This window comes from Crassostrea angulata, chromosome 10 (genome assembly GCF_025612915.1).
Source record: "Crassostrea angulata isolate pt1a10 chromosome 10, ASM2561291v2, whole genome shotgun sequence".
NCBI lineage: Eukaryota > Metazoa > Mollusca > Bivalvia > Ostreida > Ostreidae > Magallana > Magallana angulata.
In genome coordinates, this window is record NC_069120.1 from 38,765,193 (window position 1) to 38,784,870 (window position 19,678).

Genomic DNA, 19,678 nt, shown 5'->3' on the forward strand with positions numbered 1-19,678 from the left:
AAAAATTGTTTGGAAACTCTAAACAACAAAATAATTAGTACTTTAATTAAGGTAATCATTTTGTAACATATTCAGTATTTACTTGCTTGAATGATGCAAAATAAATTTCCAAATATTGTTGTACACTTATATTATCTCAAAATTATAAATTACAGAAAATATTCAGAAGTTTAAAAACGAAATTTTTTTTACATCTTTCACAAATTATATGTCGAAGAAAAATCCTGCATAGTCATCTTTTTAATTTAAGATGTTATTTATTTTTAGTCATATTTTACGCATTGTAGCCACTAACTAGCAATATTTAATGTTGAATTAATGCGCGAGTGAAGTATACATTTGTACGTGTTCTTGGTGATTTAATTGATTACTTTATCAATGTATGTGGATTGAAAAAAAATACCCAATAAAAATGACAAAACCAGATCTATCGAATTTGACCCTTTTTTTTCAAAAATGGCGATGCATTGATCAGTTAAACCACTAAACATGAACGCCTGCGCAACAGTGTCTCTCTCCCTCATTTGGATGCCCCCCCCCCCCCCCCCCTATAAGTGTTTCTCCATGAAACCCCGACGAACAAAAGAGGAGGCTTAAACTATAGCGCGAAAGTGATAAGATCCAACGTTTTTAAACTTGAGAGCAAACATCCGTAAAATTATGATTGCACACAACTTGTAAGAGATGATAGGATACCAGAAGATGAATACAACATTCTGAAATTTTTGACATTTTATTGACATACATATTAAACATCCAGTCATAATGGTTCCATCAAAAATGAATATTGGTAATTGTTTTTTACAGGCAGAACAGTTCCCAGATCTCAAATACAACACAGTTCTCTCAATGTCTCTAAGCATAATACATCAGATTTGCCTTCTTCTTGGCTTGCACTTCAATGATAGCATCCATATAGTCTTCATGATCCAGCTCTGTGGCTTCTCGCCTTAATGCTATCATACCCTACAAAGTCAAATCACTCATTAGAAATGTCTTATCATTTAAAATAAAATACATTTTTTTAAGATTTAAAATATTTTCAATATCTTATGAACTATGAAATATTCATGCTTTATAAATTCATTTTTGAAGAGTAATATGTCTATCAATGAAATCAGTAGAAGATAATATATATATATATTTTTTTTCATAAATGATTAAAATACATGTATAGGTACTCACCGCTTCCACACATACTGCTTTCAACTGGGCACCATTGAAATCATCTGTACATCTGGCCAATTCCTCAAAATTCACTTCTTTGCTGCAAGAAGAAAATGCGTTAACCAGGTCTAGGCAACCTCCGTTTTTGGAGGATAGCTCAATTTCAAGATGGCTGCTGATTTTTACCATATATGGAAAGTCACTTTGCATTGTGGGTGAAATTATCCTCCATTTTTGGAGGATAGCATGGGTATATTTCAAAGGCTTCGTGCATATCTTTAATGAGAAAATGCAAGCACCAGACCATATGGGAATTAAAGTTAAGGGAATAAACTAATGATTGTATGCGGCGATTTGAAATTCTATGTATAGTATTTTCACAATATGCTTTGAAAGTGTGTACTTCCTGTGTTCAGTTTTACAAATGACATAGACTATTTACATGTTTCATTTAATAAAAATCACAAAATAGTGATGTTTATTACTCATTAAAACATTAATTAGTTCATTCACGTTTAGAGACACACAATAGATATCTTGATCTGCTATATTGTACATGTACAAAGTAAATGTTTGCATATACCTTAGGAACTTTGTAGCTCTTATTCTAATTAATTCACATGTTATTAAGTATCATTTAAATTTAATCCCTTCACACAAAAAGACATTGTTAAATTTTAATTATCAAAATGATACCATTTATAGATATCAATTATCCACAATATTGAAAAAAAATGTGAGAGTCTTCACATAAAATATTTTTCTTTAAAATCAGCCCTGCAATTATTTAAACTTAAATATTTATTAAATATTATCAATAATTATAATTATTAATAGCTAAATAAGGTGATATTTTTATAGTATAATAATTATATTTTATTCATAGTTAACTCCCTTTGTAAAAACAGAGTTAATTGCCCTTCATCTGAAAAGATCCACCAGGGGGCGCATACATCTATCCTCCAAAAACGGAGGATAAAATCATCCTCCAAAAACGGAGGTTGCCTAGATCTGTTAACCGTATAACTACGTCTACTTCCACGCTATGTTATATTCGTAGTTAAAATTTGGATTTTTGGGGGTAAAATCCGTGTTCATGAGATATTTACACTTACCTGCCTCCTTAACTATTTGCAATTTCCCTCTAGTTCCCCATACAATGCGTCGATATAATTTTTAGAGTGACTACGGTATTACCTCCAGTTATCCCCCTTAACTATAACTCTTCAGTTTTCTCGACGAACTAAAATTATTAACATTATCATTTCATCGAGAGGGGAGGTGGGCGGGTGAGGCAGGTAAGTGTAAATATCTCATGAACACGGATTTTACCCCCAAAAATCCAAGTTCATTTCAATATTTCCACTTACCTGCCTCCTTAACTATTTGCAAAAGAATTTGCAGCCCAATTTTGGAGGTGGGAGAGGAAAAGCAAGTGATCAAAATAATATCATTACCTATTTCTGCTTCCCTCTCTTGGATGAATCCAGAATTGCTGTCTTGGCAAAAATGGACTGGTGATCTGGAACATCCTTCAGATAAAACGAAGTAAACGTCGTTTCAGATGCCCAGTGTGCCGCTCTTAAAATGTCATTAGCTGATGCACCACAAAACAAGGCCCATGAAGTTGATAATCGCCTGGTGTCGTGTGCTCTGACTATTTTTAATGTTTCTGATTCTGCATTATCATATGCAAAACGAACCATACTAACTATCCATCTGGCAATAGAGTCTTTCGAGGCTTCCTTATGATTATTTTGTTGGTAAGTCACAAATAATCTATTTGATTTTCGAATAGATTTTGTTCGATTGATATAAATCTTCAAAGCACGACAAGGACATAGTTTCAAATCTTCAGAGTCTGTAGCGTATGAATCGAAAGCAGGAATATAGATAGGCTCCCATGGTTTATTCATTGTTTGCGTCTTTGTCAAAAATTCCATATTTGGTAACATTTTTATCCCTTTTCTCTCCAATCTAAAATGACCATCATCTAAGGAAAGACTATGAATCTCACTTACTCTGGAAGCAGAGGCAATGGCGACCAGGAAAACCGTCTTCAGAGTCAAAAACTTTAGATCTGCTGACTCTAGGGGTTCAAATGGATGTTTTGTTAGAGCTAACAAAACCAATGGTAAATTCCAATTTGGTGTTAATTGACGTGTTGATGGGTATTTATTAAACAGACCTTTCAACAATGACGATAGCTCTGAATTTATACCAATACTGCTTCCATTCTGATGTATAATTGCAATTGCTGACTTATATCCAGCTATTGTTTGAGGTTTGCACTTTCTAACATTGAAGAGGTACATAAAAAATTCTGCTAATTCTGGTATAGATGTTGTAATGGGATTGACACCCTGTTCTTTACACCAACCGTTATATATTCTGAGTCTTGCATCATAAACTGTCTGTGTAGAAGTCTTTCTGGCATTTGCCATAATTTCTGCAATTTCTTCAGAAAATCCCTTTGACTTGTGCCGCAATTTGACAGTTTCCATGCTACAAGATTGAGAGTCTCTAGATTTTGATGAAAATTCTGATTGTGATTTTGAGACAGAAGGTCTGGCCACAGTGGTAACTTGACTGGTATATCTATCAGAAGATCTAATATCTGAGGGTACCACGACTGCCTGGGCCACATTGGAGCAATGAGAAGTACAACACTTGTCTCTTCCCTTAGTTTGTGCAGAACTTTGGGTACAAGAATTGGGGGTGGAAATGCATAAGCATACATCCCTTTCCAACTGATTGTTAAAGCATCTACTTGAAATGCTTTCATGTCCGGAAACGGAGAACAATAGACTTGTAACTTCTTGTTTTCTGCAGTTGCAAACAAGTCTATGCATGGGGTTCCCATTTGTTGAAACAACAAATTTACCACAGTGTTGTTGAGTGACCATTCCGTCATTCTTACTATTTTCCCCCGAGAAAGTGCATCGGCCAGAAAATTCTTCTTCCCTGGAATGTGAACAGCACGTATTGTGATTTTGTACTGAATGCACCACTGGAACAACTCCCAAGTTAGATAACACAGTTCTGGTGAATGTGTCCCCCCTTGCTTGTTGATATAACTTATCACTGTTGTGTTGTCTGATCGTATAAGGATGACTTTCCCCTTTATCAAATATAGAGCTTCTTGAAGAGCCAATTGTACAGCCTTCAGTTCTAGCCAATTGATGTGTTTCTGCTGATATTGATGAGGCCAGATCCCTGCTGTCTCCCAGTTCTCTATATGTGCTTCCCAACCATGTTCTGATGCATCTGTTATCAATGTTAGTTGACTTGGAGGGTCCTGTAAGGACATTCCTTTGAAGAAATTTTCTCGCTTCATCCACCATTGTAGGTGTTGAAGTAGAATTGGACGAATCACAATCATATGAGTAAGAGGATGAATCTTCGGTCTCCACAATGCTAGTAGGTATAACTGTATAGGGCGCATGTGTAACCTTCCCAGCGGAACCAGATAAATGCACGAAGCCATCAGTCCCAATAATTTGAGAATCACGATTGCTTGAGTATGTTGACTTGTAAATAGAGACTGCACAATGTCTAGGATACTCTGAAATCTGGTTTCCGTGGGTGTCGCATTGCCTTCTACTAGATTGAAATGTGCCCCCAGGTACTCTATATGTTGGGACGGCACTAGAGACGATTTTTCCCAATTCACTAACAATCCCAGTTCTTGAACCAGCTGTAAAACATAGTTCCTCTGACTTATGAGAGTTGTTTTGTCTGCACTGACCAGCAACCAATCGTCTAGGTACATGAAAACTCGGATTACCATTTTCCTTAAATGTGCTGCAAGAACTGCCAATATTTTTGTGAAAACCCTTGGAGCTGAACGAAGTCCAAACGGCATCGCTCGAAACTGGTAACTCTGGCCTAGAAATCGGAATCGTAGATATTTCTGGAAATCTATGTGAATTGGAATGTGAAAATAGGCATCTGTCAGATCCAGGGAGATAGCAAAGTCCCCTTTTTTTAATGCTTTCTTAATTGAACACAGCGTCTCCATTTTGAAATGTCGAGGCACAACTAACTGATTTAGAGGTTTCAAATTTAAGATTGTCCGAAGCCCTCCTTGCTTCTTTGGCACAACAAAAATGGTGCTGTAAAATCCTGCGCTTTCTTGACTGGCAGGTACAGGTTCTATAACATCTTTTCCTAATAATGTGTTTATTTCTGTTAAAATAACTGACTCGTGAATACCATACCTTGGTACACTTGTTTCCCTGATCTTTAGTCCGGGTTGAATTAAGAACTCCAATTTTAACCCTTCCCTTAGGGTTTCTAACACCCATTGATCCTGAGTGATACAAGTCCACTTCCTGTGGAATGCTAACAAGCGTGCCCCTACTTGGGGAAACATATTTACAGACTGACTGTAACTGAGTGGAATCTTTACTTCCTTGGAGGTGGAAACCCTTTTGGACCCCCGAAAGTTTTCCTGGAAAAAGGATACCTTCTGCTTTCTTGTCCAGTACGAAAAGTATCTTTTCCCTGATCAGTCAAAGTAAAACTTGCATCATTTAATTTGCTGATCTTTGCAGATTTCTGAGTCTCAGCTACATCTGCTTTTCTCTTCCTTCCAAATTCAGTAGAGTTCCTATTATCTCTACCCTTGTAATTCTTATTAAACCCCTTTGACGTATTGTAAACGTTTTGAGTTTCTCTTGCATCTCGTAAATTCTCTGCCGATGTATGGAGAGATTCAAAGTATTGTCCATTAAACAACTGGCTGCCAAAAATAGGAAGTTTCAGCAATTTTTTCTCTGTCGCTTTGCTGATAAAATCTACGTTTTTAAGAAAAACTTTCCTTCTACTCAGAACTGAATTCGCCATAACTCTTGCTGTCAAATCAGCCATACTTCTGAAACAGTTGATAAGAGCTTTGCGTCCTTCAATTTTATCATCCTCGCATTCTGCCTCATCTAAAAATGCCGCTATCATAGTACCATATGAAATGGCTCTGAATAAGGCTCTTGCTGAATTGTCAATTTGACGAAAATCATTGTCTAACTCCTTATGAAAAGGCGAGAGAGAAACTTTTGATTTCCCAAAATTACCTTTCTGACCTGCAACTAACCCCTCCTCAATATTGTCATCCAATTTGGGAGGATTACAAAATGCATCAAAGTCATCTTTCTTAACCATAAATGCTTTGTCATCTCTACCACGTACAGACCTATTTTTCAAATGCCCAGAGGTTGCCTCTTTTTCAACTGTCTTGATCATGTCAATAAGTGTACCTTCAATAGGCATTTTAACAAGAGACTTTTTCTTGTCACTCTTGTCTCCCTTCAATTGCGAAGAAATAAACGATTTCCTTTCATTCTCCAACGGATCCTCAGCTTCAATGTCAATATTGAGAACTTTTGCCATCTTGGATACAAAACAGTTCCACTGCAGAGGATCAGAAGAATCAGGTGCACCAAAAGGCACCTCTACCGGTACATCTGAAATAGTACACATACCTGCCATAGATGCATTAGAATCAATATCCTCAAAGTCATTGTCTTGTGCATTAACTGACAAAACGTCTGCAGCACTGGACTCAAAGGACGACATTTGTTCATCGTAAGCCTTAAACTTGTCAAAATGAGGTCTGTCTATGGTCGCCATTTTGGAAATGGCGCTCTCATTTTTACCAGTCGTCCTTATCACGTTTGCAGTGACTGTATGTTGATCATTAAAATTTATATCAACGTCTTTACGCTTTAGCAATAATTCAAGATGTTGCCTTACTTGGTCTTGAATAATGTCTGATAAATTTACGACCTCCAAGACTGATCCATCATTGTTGAAATTCCCGACATGGGACTCTTCAATGTTACTCGTCCCGCGGACTGCCGCCTCCACAGACGGACTTGTGTCCTGAACTGCCGTACCGTCTCCACAGACGGATTGAGGCACTTTGTTGTTCATTTTAATCGTCTTCTGTAGACTTTTACCGATCATTTTCGTAATCTTGTCCCGCCGTTCTTTGGACCACGTTCTACACGTGTCGCAAGGAAAGGCCTCGTTACAAAGACGATGTTTGTAACAAAAAACGTGATCGTCTAGTACGTTCATCTTACCAGAACATTTAGAACAATCTTTAAACTCATTATCCATCTTCCAGACGCGATAATTACATCCAAAAACGCCAAAATCAAAATTTATTTGCACTGTATGAGGAAAACCGCATGTCTAAAATGGCGTCGAGAGAAAACTGAAGAGTTATAGTTAAGGGGGATAACTGGAGGTAATACCGTAGTCACTCTAAAAATTATATCGACGCATTGTATGGGGAACTAGAGGGAAATTGCAAATAGTTAAGGAGGCAGGTAAGTGGAAATATTGAAATGAACATGAACAGCATGTTAACATGTGCATCACTCTGCAGTACCTGACGTTCATTTTACGGGAGTGAATCTGTAGAATTCTGGCCCTGGCCTCTTCATTGGGGTGGGGGAATTCTATCTTTCTGTCTAACCTCCCTGACCTCAGAAGAGCAGGATCCAGAATGTCCACTCTATTGGTGGCTGCTATCACCTTTTAACACAAAAAAGAAATCCATTTTCAGCAAGTTAATTATTTTTTTTATCGAATGAATTTTTCTTCTAATGAATACCAAAAAACCCTGAACATATCGGAGCAATACTTATCTATTCCAATTTACATAATTAACACAAGCAATGCCAGGTGGAACATCCTCTGAGGTTATAATGTTTACTGATATTTAAACACAAATCAACCCGTAGACACAAGTAAACAAATCGTACCTTGATTTGGGCATTTGGTTGAAACCCATCCATCTGGTTCAGAAGCTCCAACATTGTCCTCTGGACTTCTCTGTCACCAGCCTTCTCAGAATCGAATCGTTTTGTTCCTGTAGAACAAAGTTCAATTTGAAAATAATGGAATATAAATACACCGGTAAAGTCTCTATTAACAGTTATCAACAACTACATATGATCATATAAAAACAGTAACAAACCTATTGCATCCAACTCATCAATAAATATAATTGCTGGCTGTTTTTCTTTAGCTAGAGCAAAAGCATCTCTGACTAGCTTGGCTCCATCTCCAATGAACATCTGTACCAGCTGTGGTCCTGCCAGTTTGAGGAACGTTGATTTTGTCTGTGCAGCACAGGCCCTGGCCAGTAATGTTTTACCTGTACCTGGGGCTCCATACAATAACACACCTAAACAACAGAGAGCACCAATGTTTTGACTTTCTTCTAAGAATTTCAATCACATATTGTGTTAATTAAGCATTGAATCATTATTTTTTGAAAGACACAGTCTCATAACTGCAGCAGTGTGTGCATACAATTTGATAAGCGCATGTTTGCACACATCACTGCAGTTACAAGACTGTATCTTTCAAAAAATAATGATTTAATGCTTATATTTACTTTTTATTTAACTTCTTGCTTTGTATGCAAATGTGATTTATACTTTTAAAAATAAAATCCCTATTTTATCCTACGGGTAAGTTCATATTAATTGAAGAGCCACTGTAACAGCCACAAGCTTTCAACACATTTTACAAGCAAATAATACGTAGAATGTAAATATAAAAATACATATGTACCTTTACATAAAGATGTTCACTGATAGAATTAATTTGAATATATTTCACCTTTGGGTGGTTGGATTCCAAGAGTTTCAAACCTCTCTTTGTGTGTCATTGGCAATACTACAGCTTCTATGAGCTAAAATCAAGTACAACAAAATAAAACTTTTTCACAAAGTTTGGGGTTGTTTCCCCCCAAAATATTTTTTTTTCTTTCTTAGTTAGTGTAGATTAACCAACCTCTTGAATCTGTTTGTCTAGACCACCAATATCTGAGTACTGTTCTGTAGGTCTTTCATCCACTTCCATAGCCTTTACTCTTGAATCATACCTATAAAACAGGACAACAACATTAACTGCATTTCTCAAATTCGGGATGAGTAAAAACTCTCCTTTTAAAAAAGTGGAATAACAAAGCTACTTACTCTTGTGGTAAGGTTTCAAGAATCAAGTAAGAATCCTTGTTAACACCCTTAAATAAAATAAAATAGAAGACTAAGCAATCTGGCAAAGAACAACATATCCAGTCTTTAATATGAAATGCAAAAGAACTAATACTTCAATATTTCCAAAAACAGGTATCTATGTCTCACCACAATGTCTCCTGGGCTCAGTTTTTCTGGATCAACCAGGCCTATGACTGGCAGGAAATATGTCTGAAAAAAGAAGAAACTCATTGAAAAAAAGACTTCTCAACTATTTGAAAATAGGCAATATATATCTAAAAGAAGAGAATCATTGAAATAAGGCTTTCCGAACTTTTTTTTTTAAATAGGCAAACATTTGCATTGATAATCAGCAAGGACAGTACCTGTCTGGTGGATGTCTTTATCACAGCACACTTGCCCTTCCGTTGAGCATCGAGATCAATATTGGCTCCATCCTCCTCCCCACTATCCTGGGGTTCCATGTCCAGCAACTAGAACACAAACAAAAAATAAATTGTTTTCACATACATATATTACAGTACGAAATTTTACCTGAAAAAAAATAAAGGTACAGTATAAATATTTAAAATTGAAAAAGTTCATTCCCACCATCATTAATCAAAATGAAACAATGTCAATCAAACAACACTCAATAACAATTTTGACAGCTAAATCTTATTTTTTGACAGCTCCAACAGAAATATTTTTGACTGCAATATTCTTTTAGCACCATTTTTACAAGAATAAGGACAATTCGTACCTCAATAACATTTGAAACCAGGTATGGAAGAGTTTTGTTGACTTTTATTTTTTCTGTGTTTTCTTTTATTTTTTCTTTAGTTGCTGTTAGGTCATGATTTATCCTCAGAATCTCGCTTTTCATAATCTGAAAGAGAACAACAAAAACCTTTGTTGATATTTGTATCAATTAAAACACAAAAGTATTGCTGCACATTAATACATGTAAAATAAAAAAGTCATGATCCATTACTTGTATCTAAGTGAGAGCAACTAATTTTCAAACAAAATAAAAAAAATATCATGAAGAAAATAACAAAATTTAATAGTTTTATAGCAAAATTTTATGTACCTTGATTTCATTTTCAAGAAGTTTGGTCCTTGTAACTATTTCATCTGTATTCAATTTCAATATCTGCTCTCCCAAACTCTCCTGGCGTAGAAAAAAGAAAAGGTCATAAAACATTATGTTTATTACTTATTACAACAAATTTGATTTTCAAAATGGCAAATGAGATACATTGTACAATATAAAGTGTCTCACCACCACCAATTAATTAAATAAAAAATATGAATTTAATTATGGAACTAACACCTTTCCTTTTAAGGATTGTCAACCTTTCTGGAAAGTGTAGCATAACATATTAATGATGCTTTTTAGTCATTATTTTGTATTTAAACACCAGGCAATGTAAATATGAAATCACACGGCATAGTGTCTCTGAGGAAATTCGAACTGTTAAAATGTGAACTGTTTTATATAGTATAAAATATGTGTTTAATAATATGAACAGTAATGTATGAATTACATATTATATTTTAAAAGGTAATTTATTATATTTTTATCGAAAGTAATTCAATAAGAGGTATAATGTATAGGCATGACACAGTGATTTTCATAGAATCATACCAACTTTGTGATGTTGACATCAACATTACGTTTACGCAACGAATTTGTTTCAGTTTAAATATAATAAATCAATGCTGCTATATTTCTTAAGTGTAAAACTTAGAAAATTGTGCATGAATTGCAAAAAAGAATAATTAAAACCCTACTTCTCCGTCTTCCCAAATTGCTTTATCTTCCAGAGTCGCCATACCCGGTATGATCACGTGATTAATAATAAAAGTTGAACCCAAATCTATAGCCAAAGACGAAAAGTAAAATCAAAGTACTGAAAAGCTCAATATGTTTATAGCAAGCTATCATCACTGTTATTGTTGGCAAGTTTCTTTTTAAAAGGTAAATACTAATAAATCATACTCTCAATTTAAAACTGCTAATTAAAGTATTCCGACTACCTGGATTTGTGTCTCAACTAAATACTGCATAATTTCATGAAAGTAACCATTTATTTTATACAACTATATATCTTCATAGTTTTTAAAGAAGAGATTTAGGATCCTCGACATCTGATGACCTCTTCTTTGTATGACAGTATGTCACAAAATGGCGAGTTTAACGCATTGTGATAGAGTATATCGCCAAATCTTTGAGACTATCTCGGTGGCCCATTGGGTGTAGCTTTGATCTACAGACCTGCAGGTCCCGAGTTCGATCAATACTGCCAGGTTTTAGTTGGGGTCTGCTCTAAGGTGTTAGGTTGGGTTTGATCAGTGCCGTGTATTATATGCATGCTAAAATCTACACTTGTATATTAGTGAAATTCTAATTACAATAAACTTTTATCCATTGAAATGTCTTGTTTAGCACTCAGATCAACTCATGCTCAATGTAATCAATAAGATATCACATACATATGCACACACAAAGTATGGATACTACTTCCTTTCTTTCTGTGCGATTCCCTTTCATTTTTGCAGCAAGGTATTAGAGATGATTCCAACTGATCAAGAGAATTCCCATCTAAACTATATCTTGCAGATCATAATCAAATAAAACACTTCTAAATGATTGAAATTTTATTGAAGAATTTTGTAATACCCCTACATGACAACAGGCAGTGTATTATATAAAATACAAAAAATATACAACCACAAAAATCAGCATGTTTGTGTTTAATAACAAAACACTGGTATGTACCAAAAGGTACTACATAAAAATATCCACTAACATGAGGTAGATACCTTAAAAAATTCTAAACAAACATCAAATAAAAAACTCACAATAATGAACACATTTTTTAAAGTATCGGTAAGCCCATACTTTAGTGAACTGAAGAATGTACTAAAACCTGTCAATACTTAAAAGGTTCAATACTCTATTTCAAGCATTGATACCTCATTTGAACAAAAACAGAATGCATGGTGTAAAGTTTTTTATTCCATTTCCTCTTTCACCTCTTCTTTTTTGATTTTCTTTGGGGAAGGTATCTTTTTATTTGTCTTCCCAACTGGACAGATCTCTTTGTTAAGGCATTCATAACACTTAGGACCCACTGGTAGACATGTTTGTTGCCCAAATCCTACAAGGAGATGATTAATGTCTCTCCAGTACTCCCTGAAATATAAATACAAGAAAATTGTTATCATATTTTTCTAAGGGAAAAGTGATCAAGTTATAAGATAAACATCAAACATGCAAACATCCTGAAATCATCCTAAATATACCCACCAATACCAAGAAGGCAAGAAAACAGCAACACTAAGTGACCTTTACAAAGGAACACCAAACTTATAACCATTTTTCAAACCACAAATGTTTATCAGCTACCTTATCTTTCCACTTGGAACCAGTATAATATATTTAAGAAAGAATGAAATAGTTTGAAATAAATAATTATGCATAAATTTTACATATTGTGCTGAAAAAGTATGAAATAGTTGTGAGTTCTTTTGTAAAATGCAATGAGTTTAAAACTGTTGAGTCTAACCAACCTAGGCAGCCAATCCTGTAACTCTTTCCTGGTGTCCTCCGGCTGTTTTGTGGGTTTCTTCACCCATCTTAAACGATTAGATATTCTGTGAACATGGGTGTCAACACCAATGCCCACTATCTGATTCCAAGCACACTTCATAGCCAAATAAGCCATTTTGGGTCCAACTCCTGGCAGCTTGCATAATTTCTCCACAGTGTCTGGGATATCTCCATTGTATTCCTCTTGAAGAATTTTGGAAGTTCTCTTAATATACTCTATCTTTTTCTGTTTTAATAAAAGGACAAAAATTAATATAAAAGGAGAGTGAAACTAGCTCATACACTTCCGTACTTTAAAAAGGACCTTTGTCTGAGAGAGAGGGAGAGAGAGAGAGCACTCTGCAGTTTAATTCTTGGTCCTTTTAAAATTTTAGTATTTCATTTTAATTCTAAGATTTCTTGTTCCAACATATTTTAAAGACCTGCGAATGATTAACAGTCTTTTACAGAACAACTGCAAAACTGACCTTCCAAAAACCAACAGGATATATCAATTCTCCTAACACTTGGTCTGAGGTCTCTAAAATGTTATCAATGCTACAGCCATGTTCTCTTAATTTCTTCATAGCTGCTGATGTGATTTGATCCTTAGTTTGACTCGACAGCATGAGTGAAAGCAACACTTGGTATCTGTATACCTAAAACATATAAATCATTGATATGATAATATTAATAACTTTCATACAATCTTCTTCAAAAGGATAATGAATTTCATATCAATAATATTATCAGAGACAATTTACTGGTAGTTATAAACTATTAAGGGACTAGACGTAGCTTCATTAGTATTGTACTATTTGAAACTAGGATGTTGATCTTCAAGAGCAATTAAGTAATTTAAAATAAAAGAAGAACTGTGATGGTCAGACTAACTCAATGGCCATGCAGTGGCAGATAGATAAGTTAGAGCCATTTCAACAAGAGCTTGGACTTTCAGTGGGATGTTACCATCTCATTTGCTTATCAAAACAAGCTGTCAAATACAGTAACTGTATACTAATCTAGGCTTTTTGCTATCACTTTTATTTTTCGCAAAATATTCATTTAGCAGAAATTATATCCGGTATTGTTTGCTATTAGAAACTTTTCAAAATCGCAAAAAAATACTGTCACAAATAAAGAAGTTAAATATCATAAATTTTTTAACACACGAAAAATAAATTGATATACAGTATTGACCTCCTTCCTTCTAATTTGCCAATAGAAGCTCATAGATATTGTGACATACAACATGTAGACAATCAAAATCAGAAAGTCCCCACCCCTCCAAGATCTCCTCTGTGTGTGTAATTGACGCTGTTTCAACTAATATATATACATAATGTATAGCCTTTGATGAAGTCTGACAAGTGTCATTGTGTTCTATGTATACATATACAGTGTATAATAGTCAATGACTGGACAGTAAATAACCATGAGTAGACCCCAACCTTCATCAAAGAGGAGTTTGTCACATACTTCCCAAACTTTAAGCTCAAGTTAAAACATCCTCATAATGTCAGGGGTCCTGAGTCCTCTCGTGACCGTCCTATGGCCACGAGTGGACTCGATCAGGACTGCTGACATTTTAAGGATGATGTTAAAAGGGCTCAAATCTAATAGAGCACCTAATTAAAAAATTCAGGGGCCAGGTTCAAATTGTGGTCTGGTCCATCATTATCTCTCCCATCTGAATACAGTAAGAAAAGGATCACAACCAAGTTATCTATCGCCATTAGGTTATAAATTATAATTATTGTTGGGTCAAATCCTGCATGAGCAAACTGTCAATCATGATTGACCTGATGACTGTACTACAGGTTCTGTATAATTCTACCTCGGGAGATGCAAGAGTATCGCTGATGACATCACATCCCATCGAATCTACAGCTGCGTTCCTGGATTTCCTCATGTCAGAAATGTTCTTTAATTGTTCTCTCCACATAGGGGGTTCCCAACCAGAGGATTCCTGTTTTGTGATCTGATGTTCCTCGAGCGGAGATTCTTCATATTTGATTTCCACTTTAGGTCTTTTCTGTCGTTTTTTAGTAGACACCTTTTGATTTGTTTCAGTTGACGATTCCTCTGGAATCAATTGCTCATTTTCTACTTTCACTTTAACGATAATGCTCGATCTCGTTGTTCGTTTGAAGTATGGCGGTTCCATTTTGTTGCAAACTACTTTCCACTTATCTAAAATTTCATTATATCCTCTTGTACAGCAGACTAATCGACATAACATCTACAAGGTTTCAATATTCAGAGGTTATGCAAGTGGTCAATTTGCCGCCAAAAGTCACACAATATGATAAAGCTATTTGCCCAAATGAGTATGAAGTTCCATACATTGTAATAAATTCAAAATCAAAAAAAAAACAAAGCTTTCTTTTTTAAACATATCGCTGAATTTATAAAAGTCCAATTGTATGTATAGATTATTATAAAACATGGAGTGCAACTGTATGTTCCACAATGTTGGTACATAAGTTCAGTATACCATTCGGGTGAATGATAGCATACCTTTAATTGAAGGTCGAGGTCAGAAAAAAAATTATGCTGGAAAAACCAACTATGGAGCGCCGTTTAAGTCAATTTTTACTGTTATTAGAAAATGTCATTTATGTAATGTATATTATTATTATTAATAAATTGATATCAAAAATGCATTTGCTTGGGATGTTTCCTCAAAAAGGGATATTAATCCTTTGTGTCTTTTCAATGTGTACATCTGATGATTACATCATCAGATAAAGAAATATGGAATCCCTAGAAAAACACAATAGTCAGGAACTCTTCACATTTCCAAAAATTTACACCCCCCCCCCCCCCCCCCCGAAAAAGTAGTAGTGTAATTAGATTAATTAGTTGATGATGACAACAGGAGTGCATTATATACCTAATTTTTTTTATACAAATTAGGAATGCATATTATACACCAGTGTCATATTATCAAAGGGTGATGCATAAATTAAAATATGAAAAGATTAAAATTTCCCTAGAATGGGGCTGCAAAATATGTATAATACCTTATAGCTGGAATAACAGTAAAAATTGGGGAAGAGAAACTTTGCATAAAAAATCCTGAGAGGGCTACATCAATACCAGTAAAGTTATTACACTTTTAAGTTTACATCTAGAAATTCAAGATAATAAATAAATTACTACTAATATACAAATTACTAAACACAATTTTTATTGAAAATTGTTGCAATAACTTCAGTGAAATGATGATGACAATATTTATTAATAATAAGTTAATCTATTGCTTCCTCACTTGGAGAAAAATATAAAGCAATGTAAAGTTTCTTATTCTGTTTCCTCTTTCATCTCTTCTTTCTTGGTTTTCTTTGAGGAAGGCATCTTTTTATTTGATTTACCCACTGGGCAGATCTCTTTGTTCAGACATTCATAACATTTTGGACCCACTGGTAGACATGTTTGTTGTCCAAATCCTACAAGGAGTTCATCAATGTCCCTCCAGTACTCCCTGAAACATAAATAAAAGTGTATTAATCATTGTCTTTTGAGAAGAGGGAATAACAAAATGCCCAGGGGCCACATCACCCACCTGAGCAACATTATATATGCCCAGCTAACACTACTTCGCCAAAACAAGCTTTCTGAAATTAGTATACAAAACAGAAAACACTGGTTAATTTTTTTTTACATACTTCTTCATACTAATCAAATTTAATTTGAAAAAATATCACATTCATAGCTTTTTTATATTTCATGATAAAATAAAAGGGAAAACCAAGGCTCCTTATGAAAAACTCAGTGCAGCTGCTGGCTTCCCATGTAGGTCACTCAGGAAGAGCCATTTCTGGAGAAGGAAAGAGGAAATGCCAGTGCAAGAAGGGCACTGGAGGGAGAGCCAATGAAGATGGAGGATGGTCCAATGAAGATGGAGATGCAACAACAGTAATTAATGCATCCTAGCGCGTTTAAGAAAAAGTGGGCAGACGTGTATTGTCACAACCAAAGGAACCATAATAGCAACTGTGAAAGGAAGAATAACCAACCACTTTTAAATTGCCAAACATCACAGAGACTTGCCAACATACTTGCCACCATTCTCCTGCAGTACAGAGTTATTGTCTCTAGCTTGTAGGTACAGTACTGATCAGATCCAACCTAACACCAGAGTAAACCCCAATTAAACCCTGGGTTTACTTTTGGGATAGACTTGGGGTTTACTCCTGGTTTACTTTTTGAAAATTTGTGTCCAGTTGGGGTTTACTTTGGGTCAACTCGGGGTTTGCTTTGGGTTTACTTGCAGTTTGCTTTTGGGGTCCTCTTTAAACATTGAAATTTATGCAGACCCATCTTTTATCTAAAATCTAACTGCCTGTAATTCCCACCGCATGTATATTCCAAATACACATGTAACATCTGCCTCAGGGGTCTACTTCTGATCGGGATCTACTCTCTGGGTTTACTTTGGGTTTACTCTGGGTCTGTTCTAGTGAACCCAGAGTAAACCCCGAAAGTAAACTCAAGGTTTAGTTGGGGTTTACTTTCTGTTATGTTGGGTCTGATTGGTACTGTAACTGGAGACAGGGGGTTCCTGAACTTGTTCATCAGATGCCACTCATGTGCTTGGCAGACTTCAGTATCTAAAAGACAAAGAACTCACACAACTTGCAGTAGTGGGGGATACTCTTCAAAGGTAAGGTGCCTGAGGAAGATTTATTTACCACCAACTTCCCTCACATCTACATGTACCCACGGGGCTTGCATCTCCTATGCATGACCCATGGTTTTCCTCCCTCTGACCTCTCAACCAAAATAAGCATGTTTGGCATCAAACCAGTAGATTCGATTCTCTTGAGTAGAATGCTTTGCAGCAGTAACCAAATACTTCATAATTGAGCTAGGATCATTAAAACAAGGGTTCCATACAATCTTTCAACAAGATTTCAACAAGATGTCATTCTAGAGCGCTATAACTTACCTTGGAAGCCAATCCTGTAACTCTTTCCTGGTGTCCTCCGGCTGTTTTGTGGGTTTCTTCACCCAATTTAAACGATTAGATATTCTGTGAACATGTGTGTCTACACCAATGCCCACTATCTGATTCCAAGCACACTTCATAACTAAATAAGCCATTTTGGGTCCAACTCCTGGCAGCTTGCATAATTTCTCCACAGTGTCTGGGATATCTCCATTGTATTCCTCTTGAAGAATTTTGGAAGTTCTCTTAATGTATTCAACCTTTTTCTGTTATAAGTATACAATAAACAATACAATACAGACTTATAAAAGATGAAAAAATTAAGAAAGAAAATTGAGAGAGAGTTGTTTATAAATGCCAGGACTTTAATATCTATACAATAAATTCAATAATGATTCTAATCAGCAATTCCAACATATAAGTATATCTATCTTTTATTTGACAACTGCAAAATTGTATCATAATGGTACCTTCCAAAAACCAACAGGATAAATTAGCTCTCCCAACTCTTTGTCAGAGGTCTGTAAAATGTTATCAATGCTACAGCCATGTTCTCGTAATTTCTCCATAGCTGCTGATGTGATCTGATCCTTAGTTTGACTCGACAACATGAGTGAAAGCAACACTTGGTATCTGAATACCTAAAATATTTATAACACCGGTATATAACTTTCTTGTTCCCTTTTTCAAAATGATTAATTAATTAAATTCTTAACAGTTTTATCATCACAAACAATTACTGGTAGAATCTATCGGTAGCTTAATTAAATATTATGTAAATGTAGTTAGTATGAATCAAAAAGGTTAGATAATTCATTTCATTTTCTATAGGCCTTATTATTAAATATTAGATAATACCTCGGGAGATGCAAGAGTATCGCTGATGACATCACATCCCATCGAATCTACAGCTGCGTTCCTAAATTTTCTCATGCTATAAATGTTCTTTAATTGTTCTCTCCACATAGGGGGTTCCCAAACAGGGGGTTCCTGTTTTACATTCTGTGGTTGTTCGACCATAGTTTCTTCATATTTAACCTCTACTTTTCGTTTTCTAGAGAAAGGCTTTTGTGTGGTTCCATTTGCCGATTTCTTCAGAGGCAATTGCTCATTTTCTACTTTCACTTTACCGATGCCGCTAGATCTCGTTGTTCGTTTGTTGAAGTATGGCGATTCCATTAGCAATTATGTTGCAAATTAATCTACACTTATTTAAAGTCTGGTCATTACTTTTTTGTACAGCACACAAATCAATATGACATAGATCTACAAGATAACAAAGCTTTGATATTCTTCTTGTTAACTAGCATTTGCCGCCAAAAGTCAAATAGATGATTCAGCTATTTACCCAAAAAGGGGTAACTAGAATTACCGGAATACCCGCGATTTACCGAAAACACCGAAATACCCTTCAAATACACCAAAATGCTTCATTTGAGCACAAATATTTAACATCATAGTTTGAATCTAAGTGTTTAAATGTATTTCCCAAATTTTCAGTTTGATAATGTAAGTATTTTGACATAAATAGCGATTTTTAACGTGTAGACATTGGGTCAAGAACGATAACTCTTGCATGAATTGCTTTCACTCGAATAGAGGTGTGACATTTTATTCCCCAGAATAAAATAACTAAGAATTAAAAATACAGTTCATCTGCTTTTATTTTCTAATATCATATAATAATTTTACATGATTATACTATAAATATTCCTTTTTCTACCATAATTGCTCCTTTCGCTTGCACACGCATATAACACAAGTTCAAGTATCATAATGAATATACTTGTCATCAAAAATCCATATAGAGTGGAAGCAACTATAAAAATAGCAACTATTTTAAAGACGTAATTCCTATCAGAATTGCCCCTTTCTCTTGCACACGTACATAATACAAGTATCATAATAAATATACATGTCATCAAAAATCCATATAGAGTGGAAGCAAATATAAAAATAGCAACT

General features: G+C 35.1%; 2 protein-coding genes across 2 annotated transcripts; both read right to left on the reverse strand.

Annotated features, from left to right (window-relative positions):
- Positions 1 to 714: 714 nt before the first annotated feature.
- On the reverse strand, positions 715 to 11,020 carry LOC128164709 (26S proteasome regulatory subunit 6A-B). Its single transcript, XM_052828700.1, has 13 exons — positions 10,959 to 11,020; positions 10,255 to 10,335; positions 9,925 to 10,050; positions 9,548 to 9,655; positions 9,330 to 9,392; positions 9,162 to 9,208; positions 8,977 to 9,067; positions 8,803 to 8,875; positions 8,153 to 8,362; positions 7,938 to 8,044; positions 7,562 to 7,707; positions 1,186 to 1,267; positions 715 to 966 (listed from the first exon to the last, which is right to left on the reverse strand). The coding sequence occupies exons 1-13, from the start codon at positions 10,998 to 11,000 to the stop codon at positions 856 to 858; spliced, it is 1,287 nt and encodes a 428-aa protein (XP_052684660.1). The 5' UTR covers positions 11,001 to 11,020; the 3' UTR covers positions 715 to 855.
- Positions 11,021 to 11,803: 783 nt separating this feature from the next.
- Positions 11,804 to 19,048, reverse strand: LOC128164714 (endonuclease III-like protein 1). Its single transcript, XM_052828708.1, has 6 exons — positions 18,572 to 19,048; positions 18,184 to 18,354; positions 17,714 to 17,979; positions 16,089 to 16,246; positions 12,741 to 13,008; positions 11,804 to 12,363 (listed from the first exon to the last, which is right to left on the reverse strand). The coding sequence occupies exons 1-6, from the start codon at positions 18,890 to 18,892 to the stop codon at positions 12,183 to 12,185; spliced, it is 1,365 nt and encodes a 454-aa protein (XP_052684668.1). The 5' UTR covers positions 18,893 to 19,048; the 3' UTR covers positions 11,804 to 12,182.
- Positions 19,049 to 19,678: the final 630 nt, after the last annotated feature.